The sequence below is a fragment of the Pholis gunnellus genome (genome assembly GCF_910591455.1).
Source record: "Pholis gunnellus genome assembly, chromosome: 14".
Taxonomy (NCBI): Eukaryota; Metazoa; Chordata; class Actinopteri; order Perciformes; family Pholidae; genus Pholis; species Pholis gunnellus.
In genome coordinates, this window is record NC_136541.1 from 12,136,914 (window position 1) to 12,160,518 (window position 23,605).

The following is a 23,605-nucleotide window of genomic DNA, read 5'->3' on the forward strand; positions in this document are numbered from 1 at the left end:
AACACTGACCTGGCTAACACATATTCAAATGGGAAGATGGATGAGTAAAAGGGTCAAACTTAGTAATAACAAACAATCCTGTACAGTTGCTAAGAAATTACTGCTTGTCAACGAAAAGCAGTTTCTGAACAGCTTTGAATTAAGATCATGTTATTTGAGCAGTCTGCTAGATACCAATGATCTGGTATTTAGTCACCCAATTTGAGTGCATTATAACATAAATAAATGACCATGTTTGTGTCCCCTCAAGTAAAGTTGAGTCTCATCGCAAAGTGGCAGTTACTGAGGTTTTCCTGAGAATTATCTCATTAATGACAAGGTGCAGCCAGCAGAATTGCATATTATTTATTAAAATAAATATTACATCCTACAATATTGTATATAACAACTTGTATATACAATGAACAATTAATATGTACATGTATCATATCTTTTTCTGGTGTTATTAATGTATTCCAGTCATGGCACTGACTAATGAAAATGTCCCCAAATATCATGTAAACGACTGACAACTCAATAACCATATCAAACATTCTGGGTTCATTTTTTTTCATTTGACAAATAAAAGATAATATTCTTCAAATAATCTATATACAACTCCTTTTAGGATGAGGAATGAGTATACAAGGCATATTAATCCAACAGTAAAAACACAGGGCTTCCCAAATATTTGACAAAAGAATTAACTCATTGTCCTCCCTGGCTCTGCATGGCAGTCTCCTCTACTGTTGTTCAGTGCACTGTTCTGCAAAGGCATTTCCACCACACAGTGCCTCATGTCCTCAAACAGTTGGCAAGGCACAGGCACAGTGGAATCAGAGCCAACCTCTGATTCAGGGTTAGGGTCAGGGTCAATATCACCGCAAGCGCTGGAGTCAAAGCGAGTACCAGGATCAGTGCCAAGGCATAGATCTGATATAATGCCAAAGTGAGAGTCCTCCTCAGAACCAGATGTCTGCTCCATCTCTGAGCTTTCATCAGGAGACTCCTCTGCCTTTGCATCTGGGTCAGAAACCTGTCCTTCTTGATGCTCCTCAGCCTTCAGCCTCCTGCGGCTGATCAACTTCTGCAGCTGTAGCTTACTGGTGAAGAAGACGCCGCGCCAGCCCACAACAAGCGCTAGAGATGCCACCTCAGCCGACACTGTGTTGCAGCGCCGCTTCACGGCCTGCTCCCAAAACTCCTCTGACCCACATAGCTGAGGAGCAGAAGTGATTGGTATAAGTAATATTACAGAGTAGACATAAGAGTTGATTTCATTGCATTGATATAATTTCCAATTTATCAAAACAATCTAACAATAGAATATTGTTGTCAGGAGACACAATCTCTCTTTTTATGTCTCTGGGACTCACCTTTCTGAACTTGCGTGACGTTCGTCCAAGCTGACCCACATCCTCTAGTTCTAGATGATTTATTATCCGCAGAAGTAAGGTGTCAGACAGGTGCTCCAGATAATCATAATGGCCTTGGCACAAAGCCTTGGTGTACTGCAAGATTCGACGGCCGAAAACCATACTGACCTCACCTGAGAAGAAGCCCATTACTTTACCTGTCATCCATATTCATGCATTCACATACAATATACACAAGACACAATCTGAATATAAAGTGATAAGTACCTGAGGCCACGTGCAATGCATTCCTGTACAGGTCTAATGTTGACAAAGCCAAAGTATTTAAGGAATTGATCTAATGCGTATCCTCTTTTTAATCTCTTTGCAAAACAGACACAAACCTGAGAATATTACTGGCACAAAGCCACTATGGAGGAACCACCGACAGTTAACTACTTTTTTTAGAGTGAGGTCAAAATATCTGCAATGAAAAAAGGTTTACTCGCGGTTATGCCCTTTTTCACAGCACAATGGATTATAAATAACAATAAAGATCTGTTCTATTCAAGTCTTCCCGTAAACTATGACAGTTGCAAAGCATGCACATTACCAGCTAAACGGGATTCAGCCATCATTAACACCTGTGCTTTTCCTGCTATGAAAAGGTCCATTGGCCTCTAGTTATGGAGTCTATTGCGTATTGAGTTCATCAACACTTGCGAGGTTATAACATGACTCTTGTGGTGTGTTCAGCTCTTGATAGTCCTAAATACGAAGTCCTTACTCTGCAGCCAAGTGTCGTCCAGGAAGTCCTGGTGAGGCTCCTTCAGCTCCCCGGGCTTTGAGTACCTGTCTACAGCTCTCGGGGATATCTTCCACCATCTCCAGGTCACCTGCAAGTGAACATTAAAAGTTGTACCTAGCGAACGTTACCGTTAATTTACCGTTAGGTCGCTAATTCAAGCGAGCATAACCGAGAGAAATTCTAACTAGTTTACTAAAACCGCACCCTTATTAGATGGTAAAAACATGTAGTTTTTGCACAAAGTGATGAATCACAGTTCAAAAATATCAATACTTACATCTGACTTGGTGACAGCAACATGATAATAATTCTTATTGGGTGGAGGTCCGTGTCCGGACGATTCAAACAACGGGTCCGTTAAAAGGGACGCCATGACAACGTCTTTGTTGTCATGGCGCTCCGTCAACGGAGCTTTCTTAGCACAAATAAACCCTGCAGTGAATTCTACCTCCATGGAGAATATAGAGCTAAACTTCTATAGTGTGCTAAACTGTTAGTGTGCTAAACTTCTATAGTGTGCTAAACTGTTATAGTGTGCTAAACTTCTATGGTGTGCTAAACTGTTATAGTGTGCTAAACTTCTATGGTGTGCTAAACTGTTATAGTGTGCTAAACTTCTATAGTGTGCTAAACTTCTAGTATGCTAAACTGTTATAGTGTGCTAAACTTCTAGTATGCTAAACTGTTATAGTGTGCTAAACTTCTATAGTGTGCTAAACTGTTATAGTGTGCTAAACTTCTATAGTGTGCTAAACTGTTATAGTGTGCTAAACTTCTATGGTGTGCTAAACTGTTATAGTGTGCTAAACTTCTATAGTGTGCTAAACTTCTAGTATGCTAAACTGTTATAGTGTGCTAAACTTCTAGTATGCTAAACTGTTATAGTGTGCTAAACTTCTATAGTGTGCTAAACTGTTATAGTGTGCTAAACTTCTAGTATGCTAAACTGTTATAGTGTGCTAAACTTCTATAGTGTGCTAAACTGTTATAGTGTGCTAAACTTCTATAGTGTGCTAAACTGTTATAGTGTGCTAAACTGTTATAGTGTGCTAAACTTCTATAGTGTGCTAAACTGTTATAGTGTGCTAAACTGTGGGTGTTTATTCGATCTTATCCTCATGTTGGAGTCTTGGTTAGTGGCGTGTTATACTGAGATGTTTATAACATGCAGCCTATACTCTCATTGACAAGTTAAATGTACACATTAGTAGCACTCATCATTTTTAGTCGTACCTAATAAACATTTAATATCCTTTCTGATGGAATTATCAAAAGACATAATTACACAAAGTCAAGATTGTAGTTAAAAATCTTTTAATTTATTTATACATATATTTATATATGTACACATTTACTTATTCTTGTAAAGACAAGAAACACATTGTCAAATTCATTGTTAGTCACTGGTGGCACAAATGAGACACTGGTTCAGTCCCAGGCTGATCCTGTAATGTAATAATCCCTAAATTAATCTGTTCTTTTTTCCCTTGCCTTAATTTAAAGCAAACTGAAAGAAGATTTGTATTCCTCCTCATCCTGCTCTTCACTCCATAAGCTTTTTAAGAAGACAGCAAATAAGAAGACAGATGTCAAGAGAGTGTAGTGAATACGACATAACTAACATTTCATAAATATTGTGTTTAAAGAGACCCTTTATACTTCATAAAGCATACTCTGCATAGATCTAAGTGTGCGGAGATCTCTTCTCTCAGTTTGAACAGCACCTTAGTTAAGATCAAGCCAGGTGGAGCGGTGGGTATCCTGCATAAATGTTTTGTTTAAAATGTTGTACATTTATTTGTCTAGGCAGGGTCTGGTGAACCGGTCATACATTGTCAAGAGGACAAGTCACCCACAACCATGTGAATAACTACTGCACTTATTTTGACGCAACCCAATTTGGGTCACACACACACAACCCTGAAGCTTTCTTAAGTCTTTCCTTTTGTCTTCACCATATTCCTAAAATATAGCGTATATCTGAAAGCAGAAGAGAGGTCACTTAAAGTATATTTAACGATTTACCAATATTTATAGATTAGGAGGGGTAACAGGAGATAGAAATACTCATCCTAAAGCCTGCGCTTCTTGTCTCTTTCCACCATTTGTGCTCTGGTAGACATGTCTGTCCCTTTAGGTGGTGGCCTAAAACAATCTGAAATCTATGCTGGCTACATATTCAAGGAGGTGACCCTGGTTTCAAATTTTAAAAAAGCCCCGACCCTTTTTTCCACTATTTCACATATATTGGCAATAATAATAAAAGGACGTCTAATAGCCCAGGATCAATGCTGTATCCCATCCACCTGCTTGGGATATTACTCTAATTTAACCATACACGGTTTGGGTTATAGGCAACTTGTAAGTTAAGAAAAGGACATTTTTGCACTTTAGTTCCAGTAAAAGCACAATTATGCTAAAATGACAAAAATAAATCCCTTTTGAAAATGACATACCTGCATCGTCATGGTCGCTTCAAACCAGAGACCGTGGATTTGATTACAACCAGAGAATAATATTACGGTCTATGCCCTTACCTACGTAGATAGTTTGTAGTGGGTTTCCACAAGGTATGTGTATACTCAGCCTTTGTTATACATAACATGTACTTAATTGTGATTACAAATAAGGATATGCACAGAGCTTACAGTCATAAACAAAAAAATAAAAAGCATATAATGTATTGTATATAGTCCACACCGTACATTTCCCCCCATAACAGTCCCTTAGTCTTCAATATAGTCCTTTGTATTCCTTCATAGTGTTGTAAACTTTGTTTTATGAAAATAAAAATAAAAAACGTAAGTTCTTAAAAAAAGATGCGCTGCCACTAATTGCATGACAGAAGGTATGCGTTGAATATGTGCTGCATGCTGCCCTCTGGTGGCAAAGACTGGGAGTTGTGCTACAGGAATGGGTTGGTTGAACCCCCTGAAGGGAATGACCCAGCTACGCCTCCAGCCTGAAAGGAGAGAGGTAATGAGAATTAAGACACCAACAGAACTGAAACAATTACCTCTTCAAAATAAATGTTATAAATAGCGCTGTGAAATCAATCAGTACAGTTGTTTTCTTAAACTGATAAAGCCCCACGCAGTACATCCTTTATTTCCTTCTTTAACAGAAAAGGTTGGGAAAGCCAAAAGGCAGCGCATGCTCACCATGAATGGGTTATTGGACATGCCAGGGCCAGCCATGGGCTGCCCAAAAGGCATCATGGACGGCTTGTTCTGACTGTAGACTGGGAATGCAGGGCCTAGGGGTGACACAGAGAAAGGGATTTACAGGTTGAGTCTGCTCTCTCCAGCAGTTAAGCAATGTGTAATGATAACATTTCATTGCAACCGTTATATCAACAGGCCGTAAAGAGCAGGCTGTAAAGAGTCAAAGATACACAGAACTAAATTATGAGGGACTAAAACAGTAAAAAGAAAGCTAAGCCCAGCATGTCAGATTGCATTCAGGTGTGAATAGAGCTTTACGTCAGGTTTGTACACTGTGGTTCTGGTCCACAGCTTTGTACAGAGCAGGACCCTAAAGCTTTGTACCCTAAATGCAACCTTTTATCCCTGTGCAGTAGCTGCCACTGATACGTCTTACTTTGAAATAATTCCCAATACAGATGGTCATCATGTAGATAAAGGGAACATAAAATGCTGCATGGGGCCTGACTCACTGACAAGTACTGCACAGGTGGAACAGGGTAAGAGGCCACTAACCATTGGACTGAGGGTGGTAGGCCCCAGGTTGAGCGTAAGGGATGGGAGTCTGGCCAGGGAATTGCTGCTGGAAGTTTCCACTGAAACTGGTCGGGAGGCAGTAGGAAGACGCGTTCCCAAAGCCGGCGGGCATGCTCATAGAGCCAGTGCCAAACGAGGCTATGAGACACACGCAGTGTGTGTGTACACAAATGCACAAACACACACACACACACACAAGGAGGAGTAAATTCTACATTTGTTGGCAAACCACAAAGCTACTTGGCAATGTAACTGGGTTACATCAAAGCAACAGAAACGTCTAATTCAAAATGTGCCTTGTTGAATACACTCAGCTTTAAATGCACACACACACCTGCAGCTGGAGGTCTGCCATTGGCCTGGAAAGGATTGGTGGCCATCTCCGGAGCAACAGCTGCAGCAACAAAGGGATTTGTGGATGGGACGGCTGGATGAAATGCAGGAGGAATTTGCTAAATGAGTCTTCAAATTACGTATTTAAAAAAAAAAATGTACAGCTCTGAAAATATATTGTCACTGTGTGTGCACCGCTGGAATAGTAATCACTATAACCACCTCCAAAACCAGGCTGCATGCTGGGTAACACAGGTGGATTCTGGGCTGGCGAAGAACCAAATATGTTCCTGTAAAGAAATAAAAGAAGAAATGTTTTTACGCCAGTTTAATGCATGCAGTACACGCATGACAGGCATTAAAAAACCGTTAGAACAGATTCATTGATATTGTAAACATTTTGCAGGCTTTTTTTGTGTTTCTCGCAAAAATGTATCGGCAGTGCTATTACAATATTACTGTGCGTGTGTGTGTGTGTGTGTGTGTGTCTGCCCGTCTCTCACCCTGGCACATTGCTGCCTGAAGTAACAGAGGAGCTGAGCTTGTTGTCCAACTCAGCCAGAGCAGCATAGCGATCCTCTCTATGGTTGGACTGGATAGGGATGGCACTAGACATCGATGGGATTGGCACACCTCCCCCTTTCAACAAATTTAGGAGAAAATGGAGAAAAAAACCCTCAAAGATCAAGTGTCAAATGCGCATGCACGCACACACACACACACACACACACACACACACACACACACACACACACACACACACACACACACACACACACACACACACACACACACACACACACACACACACACACATAATAATGAAACAAAGAATTAACTAAATGATTCAGGGAAAAGCGTGAGGAATTGAAAGGGTGTATGCCCAACATCACTAACAACTTATCATGTTTTAAGATTTAAAAAAACAACTAAAATCTTATATAAGAGAAATGTGCTTCCATCAAGTTTTCAACCGTAGTGATGATCAGCACACGGTCTAAGCATCTCTAGCAGATTGCTGGATACAGAAAGGGCTCGACCAGTGGACGCAGTGGGTAAGGAAAAAAACAAATACTGAGATGAGGGTGAGTGTGTGTGGATAGGGTGGAGGAAAGACAATGGAGGGGAGGGGGGTACCTGATGAAAAGGACTTTGAGGGGGGGGACGTGCTCAGGTGGGATGGAATTGTAGTGTTTCCAAATGCCTCAAAGTTGGCAAAGTTGGTATCTGAGTTACCCTGAGGTGCTGCAGCCATACACAAGGAAAAATGAACACATACAATGAATGTGGAAATAAAAACAATGGCAGGGCAATGCATGGGATGATGACAAACCAAAGGCTAAACACTGATAAATATCTGTATCGAGCGTGACTTTTGAGAGAAAGCTATCTTACCTGACTGGCTTGGAAAATGTGCAAAGTTGGCAAAGTTGGTGGTGCTGGAAGTTTGAGCGGCTGGAGCAGCAAAGATGTCTCCTCCCAGGTCTGAGAGCAAGTCAAACTTCTTCTCCTGAGCAGCGCTGTGAGCCTGGGAACGACTGAGCGCTGGTGACTGGGCAGTAGCCGGGGAAAAGAAATTGAGTTAAAGCTTTTCTCCAACCAAAAAGCCATTATAGATGCATATTTGTAATGGACAAATAGAGCCTCAGTGTACATCTGTGTTACCTGGCGCAGTGGGGTCTTGTTGAGCTGCAGGGTCTTGAGGGGTTGGACTTCTGGGGTACTACCAGTGCTGCTGGCTGAGGAGCCAGACACGGAGGCCTGGACACTTGCTACGGCTCTTGCCTGTTCCGGAGGGACATACCTAGGCATCCATGAAATAACACCACCACAGATGTAGAGGTAAAAATAGACACAGTACAAATAGGTAGGTAATCATTTCATTGGAATAAAAGGTAAATATATATTAATCAAATAGGGCCTTCCTTCACAAAGCAAATGTGCTCTCTATCCACTAACACTGCAGTAAAAGAGGAAAGTGACATGTAGTCCGAGACAATGAAGAGCTATCAAACTAAAACATGTGGTTAACCAAATCCATAACTGCAACATGTCTTTTGACAGAGGCAGCACTTCCCTCTCAGCACTGTGTTTGCCTCACAGCTAATGCTGCCAGCATTGTTGAATGTCATTGAATGAACTCTAGCATTTACCACCTTTGAGTTACATTAATTAAGACTGGATGCACATAAGTATAAATTTACCATTTATTTAATGGATAAACTGAAATAATGTCATGACAAAACAAAACAAAACATATTAAACAAACAAACAAATCTCTAAGTTTATGTTACCATCTTTTCTTTTCATATTTCTCCTGAAGGAACTCTTTTACTTTCTGTGGTTCTCGGAAATCTGGAACAACTAATGTCCTGTCGTCATAGAGGCCCAACCAGATGTGTTTACAGACCTACAGGGGGGGCAGAGGAATGAGGAGAGTGGGAGGTAAGGAGAGGATTGGGGTGGGGGTGGTGGCAGAGCCGGGAGAGAGGTGAGAGAAAGTAAAGGGAAGGGGGGAGGGGATGACAAGAAATGGGAGGAGAAAAAAAAAAGTGGGGAGAGAGGAAAGCCAATAAAGTTGACTATGCAGGGTTCAGAAAAATGCCACGATGCTTTAGAATCACTTTAAAAATAGTGTTTAACGATGTGGAATACGGTGCGGATTCCTTTGTTGTACAGTGTGCACGATACCTCATTGCTGTGTTTCTGTAGAAACTCAATTTCCTGATGTGTGAATGTGGTCATAGAGATGGACTTTACTCGGTGTGGGGGGTTCAGTCCTCGCCTGTGGGTGGAGGAGGCATATGTTAGCTTAGGAACAAGAGACGCAGGATGCAACCCCAGTGCTGTTCATGTGACATGAGATGAGCAAACAAAAACCACAACCACACATGGATTGATATGTTTTCTCGTATGACTTCTTTATGTTTGCTACTTCGAAAATAAGTGCAAGTGTAAGCATTTGACGGACATTTCTAAAATGTATTTACGGCTCGTTAAACATTTTTAAAGATCATACATTTTGCCTTTTTGGTTTAAATCTCAAGGAATGTAAATTGGGAATATGAATTCCACCAACATCAAAATATAAAGCACACGTTAATCAAGAAATATTTGTGACTGTACATTTATTTAGAAATGATCAAGACCTAATTGCAAATGGACGTTATTGTGCTCAGTGTTAATCGTGACAGATGGAATCACAACTATACATATTAATAGTGTTAGTTTCAGTAAAAGATGAAAAACAAATACACTTCTTTAAGCTTCAATGTTTAAAAACAGTGAATCACAGTGAATGTAAGTTTTAGGAGATCACATAATGAGCCAAATTAAAATCATGTCAATCAAGGTGTAACACGAGACATACTTGGTCAGTTTTCTCACAAAAACTAAATCATGAAGGCAAAGGACCTTAAATCTGCCACAAGATTATGGAATCACTGCTTCTTTATATATACCACAAAATCACATGTTAGTGTCAAAGGGGCCTTTATCCGTAACACTGTTCTCAACATATGAGGGTCCAGAGGAGCTTTATTGTGAAGATAGGAGACACGCTGTAGTCAGCAACTGTTGCTTCACCAGTTGCTGCTTTATGGCGGATTGGCAAAGATAAAACCACTGTTGTAAAAAATGACTCCACACCTGGGTCAGTGTTTGCCATAAGGGGATGTGGGTTCTATGGTTTGGTGACACCAATACACATCCAACCATCACCACCATGAAGGCCTCATGGCTGCATCATGCTGTGGGGATGGCTGCTGCAGGCCATGGAAGGTTTGTTGGGGTTGAGGATAAAATTCAGTCTGACACTCAAGACACATACTGGAGGAAAACCTGAAGCAATGTATAACGTGAATGGCTGAAAACCAACAATGTTAATGTCCTGATGTGGCCAAGTCAGCGTCCAGATCTGCATCCAAACCAGAATTTATGGCAGGATTTTAAAATTGCTATTCACGGCAACTAGACAGAGCTTTAAGAGTTTGGCGAAGAACGATGCAGGGAAACAAGCGTCCAAGTGTGCAAAGCTGATACAAGACAATACATAGACTCAAGGCTGAAACTGTTGCCAAAGGAGCCTCAACTAACACTGATTTCAACCGGATGAATACTTGTGTAATCATCAACACATCGTGATTTCATTAAGTCAAATAAAATATATATTTAAGTGTTGAATTTTAAAACTGATACCAGCACTATCCACGCATTCAAAAGTGAGTTATTTAACTTTTCCTTATTGACATGCTACTGTCCTTATTATGTGCAGTTTAATAATGGATTTGGGCGAAGACTCGTTCAACTGGAAGGAATAACTCACACTATATAAAGTAAAACGTTTTTTAATTTGTATGCAAACTATTTCATAACACAATACACACAACTAGCTCACAAAGAAAAGGGTAAATACTTCACATACAGCTACAATGCACTGCCACACCTTCCATGACAAGAAAAACCCACGTAACATAGTGACAGACGTGTTTGCCTCTGTAGCAACTGAAAGGGCAATGGGCAGTTAATCAGGTTCATTACCTAAATCCTGGTTATGGTTTCATCAGACAGCAGCCATGGACGACCCACTTCCCCACTCAGTCTTTCATCTCCCACGCTGAGGGACCCACCCTGCTCCTGACTATCTAGTAGCTGCATGAGGCTTATCTAGAGGTGTGTGTGTGTGTGTGTGTGTGGGTGTGTGTGTGTGAGTGTGACAGAACGTGTAGGAGTCTCAGCTAAAGTTCAACTAGAGGAGGTTCCCCCATGACGTGCTGCTTTTAAATCAAATATTTGACTGTTAGGTATATGAACCTTTACGTTGGGCGTGCTAACCAAGACCACACAGACAATAAGTCAGTGAAAACACCCCTCACTGCCTGCCTGAGTGTACGTGTAACACCACGTCGTCTCACAGTGAAGTACAGCTTTAAACAAACGTAACTGCCGACACTACGTTACCCGGCCCAACCCAACGGCTGAGGGCAGAACCGACGTTACCTGTCCGGACTTTAACGCTAGCTAACGAGCTAATGGTACCGTCAAGGCAGCTGTGGAACAGGACACATCCATGACCAACCGCTACGTCACTGTTAACAACAAAGAAGACACTTTGGGCCAAAAAGAAACTCACAAGATCCCAGAGCAGGTGGTACAGACGAAGGAGCCCACTGTCATGTTGACATAGGTCGGGCCGCGCTGGTCGCAGTCGAAGCATTTCCTATTCGCGGGCAGGCTAGTCATCTCCCGGAGCATCTTCAAATGAGTCTCCTCTTGCTTTCGCTTCGCATTCGTCGCCATGGCTGAAAAAACAGCGGTCTGGTATCACCGGGGGGGAGGAAGGTTTGGGGACCGGGGGACAGTGAGGGTGTCTTCAGGGCAGACTAGTCGGGTGCGGCAGCGGCCAGACACCTTCTGGCCGGGGGAGAGACTGGGCGACTGACAAACACTTCTTCTACACGACAAAAAGAGTGTGAAACAAACCGGCTTCACAAGCAAAAGCGCCACCTGTTGGTTTGGAATGAGGCCTCGTAATATGATTAAAAGCGACAGAAAAAAGTATTTAAAAAAACGGTGAAAACATACAGCACCCAATCACACTTTGCATTAGAACATCAGACAAACACATTAACTTCAACAGTATTTTAATTAAAAATGGCCAACAGCATTACATATGAAAACACAATATAAAACATACAGTATACTGTTAAATTTACAAGTATTTTCAAAATACAAACTTTTTTATCTCATGGTTTTTTTTATACATCTCGCTATCTCTTTTTAACTCGATCCCACTTTAGTGCATGTTTTAAAATTCAAGTCTTTGGTCTCTCCCTTGGCACCCTTTTCACAACAGGTGCTCATTGAATATCTAGTGATGAGACGTCCCCTGTCTCCAGCTTTGGCTTGGGGGAAGGACTCCATGACAGTGATCACACTGTTCTCTTTCATAGTCCACCGCCTGCTCTGCTTGTCTTGGTGGCTTTGCAGGAAACTGCTGGATACACTGAAGAACTGCTCAGTAAACGACATTGTTGCAGACACTGCTGCTAAGACCAGATCATTCCCATGTAGGGACAAAGACTTGAAGTCAGTGTCTAGCATGAAGCCTGCTTTCGCTTCTTCTAAATTATGAGGTGACTAGAAGGCCCTTGGAAAAGCAGAGTTTTCTTCCAATATAAAACCATAATTCAACATGTAAAGCTGCAGCCTCGGAAACTGTTGAAATTTGTCAATTATTTGTGTTACAGAAGATAAAAATCAAAATACATGGATGTTGAAGATGCAAGGCGTTCTCATCAACACATGATGTCAAAAAAAAAAATACCCTCATGGCAGAAATTTAAGATCTGGATCACAGGATTGTCTGTTAATTGTTTGAGATGTCTGGACAGGCAGACAGCTTAAAAAGTGTCGACAAATCTTCAAACTTGGATGGTGGAATGGTTCCGGCAGCAGGTGGGAGACGTTGGCAGCCTCATTTTGACTTCGGTCTCTTTCTGTTGCTGCTTAAAGGGTCTGCAGCTCTGACGGGCTAGAGGAAGAAAGACAACTATTCAGACTGATAAACACACCACATTTGGAACTACTGAAAATATTATTTTGTTTTCAGGTCATAACTGACTGCTTGAATAGAGTAAAACGCATGATTGATCCAAATATTTCAAAGATATTTTTTTTATAATTTTTAATTAAATGTAATCATTATAGCTTTCCTCCAATGTATCACCTTTAAATTAAAATATACATATTTTTGATTGATTGTTATGTTGAGCTCACCTGCTCCCTCTTTCTGGTAACTCTAAAGAAGTCCTGCATACGAGTCTGCTTGCTACCTCCTTCAGCCTTCTCCTTTTCCCTCTCCTCCCGCTTACTTTCCCGCGTCTGGCGGAACTTCTCCATTCGACGACGCACCCTGTCCTCCCTAAAAACATATCACCACGTATTCAGTCACAACCGCCTTTAAAAGAGACAGAGAAGCATGTGAAATAAGCAAAAGGTACGTACTTAACGTATTTGACGTGACAGAGGAGCCCAACCAAGGCTTCTTCATCTGGCTCAGTCCAGGCGAGTTCAGGAGCGACCGTTTGTGATGCATCCAAGAATATCTTCCGTGCTTCTTTGTACTTCCAGAAATGTGGCACGGGGTGGGTCTGAAAGGCAGCAGATACTAGTGTCTTATCAGATCTTACACTACAAAACAGAATGAAAAACACAGAACACTGGTTGTCCATGTAGTACCTTTCTGTTGATGTGCAAAACCACATTCTCAATAGTACGGTGCTTCTGGATCAATGTCAGAGCTCTCTTTGGACCCAGACCGGCTATCTTGTCACAGTAGTCACAGCCCAACAAAATGCACAGGTCGACAAACTGGTGAAAGAAAATAGCAAAAGAAGGAAAGTTTGAGGACATGTTTGTAGTATTTCTGTGAAGTGGTATTTAGTATTGTTATATGCTTTGAAAGACATCTTAAAAGTTTCAGTCTCACCTCCTCGTGACTAATTTGGAGTTTCTCTAACAGCTTGGTTAAAGAATATTCCACAACGTCACTGTGAAGAAGAAGAAGAAGAAGAAGAAGAAGAAGAAGAAGAAGAAGAGCATAGATTAACGTTAGATCAGTTTAGAAAACTCACAGTCCGCCTTCAGCATGTGGGAGAAAAATGTGTTTCACGACACTGAGACAGGGAGTCTAGTATAGCGGCCTTGGAGCCCGGGTGAAGATAGAGGGGGGGTGACGTCGATAAACAAGTAGGGCAAGATTTCTAACGGAGGGAAAAGACAAGAGCCGAAGAAGACGAGTGGGGAGAGAGACTGTGGTTCATCAAAAAAACCTCTGTTATGACTTGTCCGAGGTACACAGTGTAACTTGTCTAGGGGAAAGTTCAGAAGAGGAGGAGGACATCTCCAAAAGGGGGCGACTTAGGGTATAAAGTAATGTATAGTGCTATTGTGAAGTTATTTGACTCCGGACAGCTCGGTTTACTTGTATACTTTGTGATGCAAATAAATCTGCGTGAACTGAAGAAAATCCAATCTCTCATGTGTTCTGTGGGTGTTCGTTACTGAGTTCCTAGTCCTGTGGTGTCTCTCCCAGAGTCAGATAGATAACAGTTACTGAGCCAGCCGTTGAGTTTTGAGTTTAACATAAGTCATAAAGTCAAAGAAGTTGATCATCAACGGGAAATAAAACACTACAAGCGAGATTAGATTTTTGGAAATAAAGTGACGCGAGGAAATCAGTCGCAGTGCCATCGATACATCAACATTAGTTGAGGCTGACAGGATGATGTCTGACTACTGGATTCATAGCCTCAAGTGATGTCTATGCATCAATATCACCACGGCTTAGCAACTTCAGATCACCTTGTGTGAAGGGGAAACTCATACACACAAGATGTTACATATAAAAAACATCTAAAAATCTGACCACTGCTCGAACAAAAGACTTTCTGAATCATTCAGTAGAACACCGAGGCATCTTTAGTCGCTAACTGAGGTTCTAAAGAATACTTAAAGGTTCTGAAGAATACTTAAATACACCTGTCCCAGAAAACTTTTGAAAAAATAGTTATTTTACCAAAAAATACAACCAAGCATACAAACCATGTAGGCCAAAGGCTTTTATTACATTGATATTAAACAATTCAATATCAATGTAAATTGCCAGCATAGCAAGAATGTGTTTAAGACAAAGGAATGGATTAAAACATAAGAAAACGACAGTACAATCCTTAACGTAACACATTAACTGTACAGTTCATACCTGTCCCTGTTGGCGTTTAGCTGGCGAATGAGAATATTGGCTCCAAATGGCAGTGTGTCCATGTCCTCTGATGCCACAGCGTCCACAGTCCCCTCTCTCACCAGCCGGGCGCACAGCGCCTCAGCATCCCCTGGAGCCTGGAGCAACAGACAGAGAGAAGGAGAGGGAGATGTAAATGAAAACGCAGGAAGTGAATGAAGGAAGGACAGAGAAATATATGCAGCAGGTCGTACCTGGATGACAGGTACACCCAGAAGCTTCAGAAGCTGGAGACAATCTCTGGTCTGGGATGATGCTGCATGAAGCACAAGAGTCAAGATTCACTTTAGAAGACTTGATGTTCAAATGATATTCCCAGTGTTTATTTCTACAACTTGTATTTGTGTTGATGTACCTGCGCCTGTGCGGTTGGGTGACCTCCAACCAGCTGCCTCAGCTCGCTTCTCGAGCTGCAGGAAAAACAGGAGCTTTGATCAGCATAGGTGGGAGTCATCTGTATTACACTGCAGGTGTTAGCCGTCTGTATCATATCGCGCTGGCCCATTGAATTCACTTCCTCATTTTAGATATTTCTCCAGTCAACACATGTAAGGAGAGCAGTTCTACCGCCATTATGAGCACGACGGTAGCATCCAGATTAGTCTCTCTCTGAGCAGTGAATTTACACACCCCAGGAAGATGTGTTGAGTGGCATGTTGAGTCTAAAGATACAGTCTCAAAGGTGTCACTTACAACAGCTGTCTTTTCCTCTGGAGGCTTCCCGTCAAACACAAATACTGGCTTTATATCATGTTCCAGGAAGGTGAGTGTGCGGAAGAAGAGACCTGTCAGAGGGCTACAGAGAAGAAATAAAGGATATTTCACACAAATAAACTGGCCAAAGGGTATAAACACCGGTACATTGTTAAACATATTATTTTTAATTGTTGCTGATCGGAGAAAGAGGAAGTGCATGTAAAAACAAGATCTTTCTTACTAGATTCAGTACGACAGAATGGGTCACAGGTCAATCAGGAGCTCACCTTAGTGAAGGTGTCGCAGCACGGAACTGGTTCATGACAATAGAGGTATCCAGTGCGATTACTTTTCCTGTGGGACACACACACACACACACCACCAGCATCATCAGCACCATAGAACAAACAATATTCATGTTGTCATAAATGGAACAACTATTATGTCCACTTTAACTGACAATACTTCAAGTGCAGTACTTAAAATGGTTCTACGAAGAACCCAACACATTTATTCCACTTTGTTTCAGAGGAAAATATTCCTATTCATTCAGTCTATTACGTAAATATGCAAACAATGTTACCGTACTTCATTTAAATGGCAGGATTTAAAAGTAAATATTTTGAACAGCAGTATTAATGCTTTGGCAGTGATGCAGATTTGAGTGTAGCTACATTAAATCATTATGATCTCCATCTGAAGCCTCAGTGACTGTTTCATCACAGCTTTGTGTGCTTTTATACAACTCATTTTAAAAAGGTACAACCCCCGTAGCAAACAGTTATTAATACCAGTTAACGTATTATTAAATATTTTTTACAGGTTGCTAACTTTTTGATTAGTTTTAAAACTTTAGAAGTAGTGGAAGAAGTATTCAGATCCATTACTTAAGTAAAAGTAGTAATACCACGGGATAAAAAATAATGTATCACAATAAATATATAAAAGCTATAGTAAAAAAAGTGTCATAAAATAATTGGTAGAAGTAAAAGTACTCATTATGCAGAATCATGTATGTATATTATTGAACCATTATTACTGACGGCATTAATGTTGTAACCCATATGTTTCAGTGACGTAACGTTAGTATTACTCCATGAGAGGATTTGTTGTGTAGTGTAATAGTTCTTTAGTAAACAACAAAGTTTGCTACCGTGAAGCTACCTGGTAGTCACGTGACTGTATGCTAACGTTAGCTGTTAGCCATCTCCGTTTGATGGGACAAAAAGATGAAACTGTGCCAGTAGAGCAAAGAGATTGATGCAAGATCAGCGGTGTTACCCGTGTAGTCACTGATATCCTTGTGAGAAATAGCATCGGGAGCATCTAGGCGGATCAAATCGGCCAGTTTGGTGATCCCCATTGTGTTGACCACGGAGTCTCTGTTATGGAGACTTCCGGTAAGAGACAACAACAAAAACAGGTTGAGCTTGATCCAAATGAATCGCCGTTTGTGGAGGATCTTTGGTTGTATAAATGGACTTTTGATTTACTTTCACGATCTCTCTCTCCAACGATGTCTAGTTAAAATCCGATGAACATCTTTCTGGTGCAGCACAGTATGGATGCACACCAGCTACTAGAGCAGCAGGGGTCAGCATTGTACAGACACAGGGCTCTGGAGGAGTTGATCATTTATTAACAACAATGAATGTATTAATATATTACAAGGACAGTAAAACACTCGACTTTGTTGCCGTCTCTGCATTGCATGTGATGAATAAACCTCCATGAAAAACATACTTGTATCATTATTGTAAAGTAATGACAGCAATATTGTATGTACATAGCCATCTATTACACATGATCACACTGACAATAGCGCTAAGATTTATATCACACTGTATGATGAATAAAACCACATAGTCCATGCTTTTACTCTTCTCGGTTAATGTCAGGTTAGTGGAAAACACTTTCAAGTTCTCTGGAAAAACAAATTCAAACTTTGGAAACAGCATGGGGGGGGAAAAACATTATCATGGCACAGATAATATCCTTAGTACCCTAGTATTTCTGTTTACACTTCATCAAGCTCATAACAGACTCCATAGACAAGTCACCGCCAAAGAGGTAAACAGACTACAACATTTACAACAATAGGCTATTCAAGTATTTTATACAAATGTGTTGGGTGATGCAGAACGCAAAGGACATTCAGGGTAAATATTATGGCATTTCTAGATTCTCATTTTGACACTTTTGACAAAACCTGATGAAACTCAATTTCAAACAGACAAGACAGGTCAGGTCTGAAGCTTGTTCCTGTAACTAAAGTTCCAGCTCTGGGCTTGGTTCCCAAAACATTCATCGCTCAAGTAAATCCTTGATTCCCTTCTAATGATTCTGTTCCTGAAGCTAAAATGTCTCATTTACACATTTAGTTTACTCTCACAATTGATTGATGGTCGGCATCACTGTAACATATGTTGTTGCTGTGCATTTATCGAGCATTAAATAGTTGCAATCAGCAATTTTTGCACAAACAACCATAAACATCTGTGAGGTTTTGCAATACGTGCTGAATAATACGAGACACGGTTTTGCTACTTTAAACTGGCCCCCATATTGTTTTTTTTTTATCCGTAACACATTTAGTTTTACTAAATATAAGAACATCAGAGTAGTATTTGAGAGGCGGAGAAACTTCAGAATGAATGTTTGGCAGTGATTCAGAGTCAGACAGCAACATATGTTGAAGCCATTTTTAGCCAAATAAGGTAACTAGTAGTTTGTTTTTGCTGCAAAATAGCAACTTGGCTCAACACATCGAAGTAGTTGCAAACATTTTGCAAACATCCAGCTATAGTGTCATCGTGCTTTGTCCTGTGAGATGAATCTTTGAACGTGAGATATGCTAACTTTAGCTTTCCCTCTAGTTCTAGTGGTGTTGTACCCGACCAAAGCAAACTTCTAGTTTGATGTGAATACTAGCCAATGTGAATCTTTGTAAATGGACCAAACATAGGTATATCATCAGTTTTGAAAACGTTGGTTATGTTTTACGGCCTCGGGTTTTATCTTCAGCACTATGTTTGAAATCCCAAAATAGAATTTGCAATAGAAAAACAGGATTGTGGTGGAGGACATTTGCCGATGTTCTTGTAGTTTCCCGTGGTTGCCTTTAGATGTAGTAAAATCTCATACTGTATTTTAATGGTTGTACTTTTAACAAGGAGTTGCGTTGGCTTCCAGTGCTTTGGGAGGATCAGTCTTGCAAAAATCTTAGCGACGAAGCCAGATCCAGGAGTTAATTAGCCAGAATGCCACTGTAGCAGAATACAGGAACACTTCTCGCTTGGAGCGTTCTTTGTTTTCCTCCTCAAGCAGCTGCAGACGCCGGTTCAACTTCACAATCTGAAGGACCACAAAAACAGTTTTTCTCCATTTAAAAAAAAGTTTTTTTTATTAAAAAAATTACCACTATTAAGTTTAAGGTATGCAAGACGATGTCAAAAAAACAACTTAAGTGACTATACAGACATGAGGAACCTGATGGAGCCCCTTCTTTTTGAATTTTTCGTGAGATTATGCGTCAAACAAACTTACATCAAACCACATCACTATAGCCACAACAGTTGACCAATGCTGTTAGTTTTAAAGAAAATCTTTTTCCACTTTCGTACTGGCTCATGGTAGTTTGATGACGATGATGATGATTAGTACTTGCATTTCTTTATTTATATCAGAGTATCTAAAATCCCAGCTGTATCTCATCCCTGGCTGCGTGCCAGCATCTCTGATATGGGATACATAAGCTTGTTGTGTCAGCACGCAGTCACTGTACCATATCAGCTGTGATTTGTAGGTGTCTCCAGGACCACGTTTTGCCATGATGACACACAGACAGACTCACATGGTGAAAACAATACCAGCCACATGCTGTCGCAGCTGGTAAATGCTCACAACAGGCACAGTATGCTCACCAGAGGAGAAGCACAAGAAGCACACAGTGACACAGTCAGTCATGTAGGTGCGTGAGATATGTTACCTGTCGTCGTAGCGAGGAAGCGTCCACTAAGCCAGACTCGTCAGGGTTTATATCCAGAGCCAGGTCCAGGTGTGTCCTGTGGAGATCAATAAATCACAATTTAGAATAATGACAACAGTGACGTACTTTAAATGAGCTCAGAGAGTGTCTGCATAGCTACAGAAACTTTCCTGAAAGATAACTTTTTCCAACACACGTAAATAAACGTTCCTGACCATTTTTGCTGACATTTCCGCATCACCTTAAATAGGTAACAACATATAGACTTGTTGAATACTTTATAAATGAGACCAAATACATGCATTTAAGCAGAGTTAACAGTCTTTCTTCCTCATCAATAAAGCAAACAATGTACACTAGCCTTTCATATTAGATTCAATGTTATTAGTAGACCGCAAATATCAGAACAATACGAACATTCAGGCTCCCTCACGTGGCTAAAAGGTGAACTGAATGAAGGCAAATCAATGTCCGCGGTAGTGAGTGCAACTCAAACAACCTCGCAAGTAAATTCCTTTTGCGAGCGCTTTCACATCATTTCACAACCATGACCAGCTGTTTGTTCTGAGGAACTCTGTGAATAGAGTGACTTCTGAGAGATACAGGGACAAAGACAATAGAAATGACCTTCGGTGGCTGTCATCCATCACTTCGAGGACCTGCTGGTATGCCCGACGTGTTGTTGACTGGATATAAAACAGGAACCCCGCAGCCGTAAACAGGTTGATGTTAGCATCCTCAGGGGAACAGAGAGGGGGACACAACCGGACTGGGGGGGCAGAAGGGGAAGGGGTTACACTGGCCGAGAGGTAAGTGGGGAGAAACGGTAAAGAAATAAGATTTTTTTTAAACAAACCAAGAGTGAAATAAGAATAACAGGTATTCAATTAAGAATGAAGAGGTAGCAGCGGTTGAGCACTGTAGATGTGTGCTCACCTTATATCACCTCTGACAATCTGACCGCTATGGCGGGCAGACATGTTCTCACTGGCACTGCGTTCCCGTCGAGACCGAGCATGAAAGTGGGCCTATGAATGACACAAAAGGGTTACAAGTTAAAAAGGTTACAACCTAACATATTGGAGTTTTTTTGCTCCCTTTCAAAGTGAGCTAGTTTACATTGACATTACATGATTTCAGTGATGATTTTAGGACATTTTATATTTTGTTCTTCACCAGATTAACTTAAAATCATCAGCTCAGGAAATTAAATGAGTTGTGACGGGAAAAATAAAAGGAAACCAAATAAAAACCATGGTTTGACCCTTACTGCATGGATGGGATTGCTCTGTGAACTGGCAGTTTGTTCAGTTTCAAGGGAGTCCAGTGGCTGCTCTGATAGAGTGAGGATACGTGGCGGGGCCTTCATGCTCAGAAGGTCCATGGGAGGGACGGATTGAATTAGGTCCAAGTCTCGTGGACGAGAAAATTGAAGGTCCCCATCATCACCTGTGGAGGAAGTGAGGAGGAGGAGAGTGACAGTTAAGTAAAAATGGTTGGTGGTAGGAGGTCGCAATGATATTAAAACATTTGAACAGTGTGGTGCACCTCAATATTCCAAATTCTATGCACAATTGTGTGTATATGTGGGGTATTTTCTGCCATGCATCTTTTTAATCTTCTTGTCCTCACCGGCTACGATGATTCTCTCTGGCACCTGCATCAGAGTTGTGTGCATGGGGAGGGAATGCTGAAGCAACAGAGACCCTGTCTGGTTCTCTGAGGCCACCTTGAGGGTCTCAGGGATCCGCATGCGCTGGCTGATGCCCTCTGTGTACTGCAACTCAAAATGGATGCGGTTCATCTCAGCCACCTCTGCAGAGGGGGAGGTGAATGGCCCACTCATCCAGCCTGTAGACACATCAAATGGAAGGAAATTGAACTCAACAAATAAAAAGGTAAGACTGGAGTGCAAGCTAAGACTGTAAACCTTTAAGCTACACTTCAATGATGGCGCTATCACAGAGACAGTGTCAAATGTTCAATGATCACATCCAAGCTCATATCTGTGAGCCCTGGATGTTCGCCATCTCTCTCATGTGAATGTCAATGGTCTGTCTGAAATGCCATCCAGATTTTCTGATATTAGTATAAAGCAGTATCAGTATCACTTACTAGTAACTAGTATAGTGCTGAGCACACACAAACAACAAAAGAAAACAATAAACAATATGTACACATAATAGTGTTTTAATAATTGTAGCACAACAGACAATGAAGTCAAGGTGTCAAGCTCAACTCAATCAAACGCAAATGACAAGAGGTGGGTCTTCAGCAACGACTTCAATGTTTCTGTAGTCTGAGTAGTTAGAATATATAATTTCAAATGACAAAGTTACATCACAACGTTACTCTCTATGTGAAAGGGCATGTCCCGTAGGGACCAATTAAGCCCGACGACAGTGTGGAGGGTAAGGATATATCAAGGATGTACAGTATGATAAATAATATATTAACTAGATACAACATTCAACACTCAGTTGCATGAAATGATTACAAATTGCATTAGATATAGCAGTTGTTGACACATGGCTCCAATGTCAATGAATGAAAACGCACACAAGACGCCATATCTAGCATGTAGCTAATATCTAGCTAATGTTACTAGTGTGTGTAGCATTAGCTAATGTGATCTCTACCACAACACGCTAGCTAGGCAGCGCGCGGACTGTCCGCAGTAACGGGCAAGCAAACCAGGTAATGACATGGCTTTAGTTTCTATGACTACCGTACTTACCGTTGTGGTTTTAGCACCGAGGTTTAAAATGTCATGTGTCAAAACGCGGTTCGTTTTGGTTTAATAACAGCGTCAACCTGGACGGACGACGAGTAGAACCGTAGGACACACCGATTCAAGCTGGTGTGTTTGTGAACATCCGCCAGCAAAGATAACCCGCGTGTCCGCTGGGGCGGAGTTTATAATCCACACTGTCAGTCTGAGCCGCAGCAGCAGGCAGCACCCGGGTCTAAAAACGAGCACACACAATTGTCACACGCAAATTAGTTGTTTTGATAGAAATTGTTTCACATACAATCTAAATGTAAAAGGCAATAAACCAATGGTAAATGCAACGGTTCCTTTGTTGCAGAGAAAACAGTGTGTTCCGTGTACGTTTTGGAACCTAGTTTGACATTCAAACACATACAAACGATTTAAAAATAATGTACTTTAGACAAATGTGACTTTCTATTTCTACGAACCAAACATTTCTGACTTCAAAAAGAGAAATATGTTACTGAGGGAATGGAAATAAACGGCTTGCTTCATTCCCAACAATTAAAGTGCTGTAAATGCATTTTATATGATCAGTGTTTAACGGTCTGATATGATGGTGTGACAAAAATACCATGAAGAAAAGATGCAACATAAAAATAAGACATACAGTAACAGGATTTGCTCAGGTGCAAATGCTCTTGTCACTTAATGATTTGTGTGGCGTTATTTGGTCACTCTTTCACAGTTCAAACACTGTCCATGCACATGGTTCACTACCTGTAAATGAACAGTGTGTAAGAACATCTGCATCTGAACCTGTGCTAAAGTTTGACCTTTTGCATTTTGGGTAATGACAGTGACTGTATGTCTACCAGTGACATGATGCAAATTCCATCAGTTCAACAATTTGTTTGTTGCAAATGTTTTCAATAAAAATATACCAACATCCAAAACTGTTCAGGTGCATCACAAGAGCTAATATATAGCTAATGTATATGGGCCAGTAGTAATTTGTATTATCCATTGTGCATGTGCTTATTAATGTTATTATAGCATGTTTACTTTGTTTATTTGTGGTCTCTTATGGGATAAGACTCAGATAAAGACATTAAAATCATGTTAAAAATCCCAAATCTGCTGAGATACAATTGACTTCAGGTTGGCTTGATCTGCTTTGAATTGATTAA

The 23,605-nt window shown here is 40.9% G+C and overlaps 4 protein-coding genes across 4 annotated transcripts; all 4 read right to left on the reverse strand.

The window, feature by feature from the left end:
• Nucleotides 1–682: 682 nt before the first annotated feature.
• fbxo36b (F-box protein 36b) lies at nt 683–2,515 on the reverse strand (the record flags this gene model as incomplete). Its single annotated transcript, XM_079172981.1, has 4 exons — nt 683–1,198; nt 1,356–1,528; nt 2,122–2,230; nt 2,420–2,515. The coding sequence occupies 4 exons, from the start codon at nt 2,513–2,515 to the stop codon at nt 683–685; spliced, it is 894 nt and encodes a 297-aa protein (XP_079029107.1).
• A 936-nt stretch (nt 2,516–3,451) lies between these two features.
• agfg1b (ArfGAP with FG repeats 1b) lies at nt 3,452–11,626 on the reverse strand. Its single transcript, XM_079173732.1, has 12 exons — nt 11,347–11,626; nt 8,907–9,000; nt 8,510–8,625; nt 7,881–8,019; nt 7,611–7,767; nt 7,353–7,460; nt 6,719–6,854; nt 6,438–6,505; nt 6,217–6,309; nt 5,862–6,020; nt 5,304–5,398; nt 3,452–5,104 (listed from the first exon to the last, which is right to left on the reverse strand). The coding sequence occupies exons 1-12, from the start codon at nt 11,511–11,513 to the stop codon at nt 5,048–5,050; spliced, it is 1,389 nt and encodes a 462-aa protein (XP_079029858.1). The 5' UTR covers nt 11,514–11,626; the 3' UTR covers nt 3,452–5,047.
• A 247-nt stretch (nt 11,627–11,873) lies between these two features.
• Nucleotides 11,874–17,120, reverse strand: LOC306706698 (putative flap endonuclease 1 homolog). Its single transcript, XM_079173860.1, has 11 exons — nt 16,996–17,120; nt 16,002–16,068; nt 15,712–15,814; nt 15,374–15,428; nt 15,213–15,274; nt 14,980–15,116; nt 13,705–13,765; nt 13,455–13,586; nt 13,221–13,366; nt 12,993–13,137; nt 11,874–12,747 (listed from the first exon to the last, which is right to left on the reverse strand). Exons 1-11 carry the CDS (start codon nt 17,075–17,077, stop codon nt 12,691–12,693), a joined length of 1,047 nt encoding a protein of 348 aa, XP_079029986.1. The 5' UTR covers nt 17,078–17,120; the 3' UTR covers nt 11,874–12,690.
• Nucleotides 17,121–17,403: 283 nt separating this feature from the next.
• On the reverse strand, nt 17,404–22,551 carry LOC306705667 (mitochondrial fission factor homolog A-like). The gene is made up of 7 exons (XM_079172482.1): nt 22,440–22,551; nt 21,335–21,553; nt 20,973–21,151; nt 20,639–20,730; nt 20,330–20,500; nt 19,703–19,778; nt 17,404–19,068 (listed from the first exon to the last, which is right to left on the reverse strand). The coding sequence occupies exons 2-7, from the start codon at nt 21,546–21,548 to the stop codon at nt 18,937–18,939; spliced, it is 864 nt and encodes a 287-aa protein (XP_079028608.1). The 5' UTR covers nt 21,549–21,553; nt 22,440–22,551; the 3' UTR covers nt 17,404–18,936.
• Nucleotides 22,552–23,605: the final 1,054 nt, after the last annotated feature.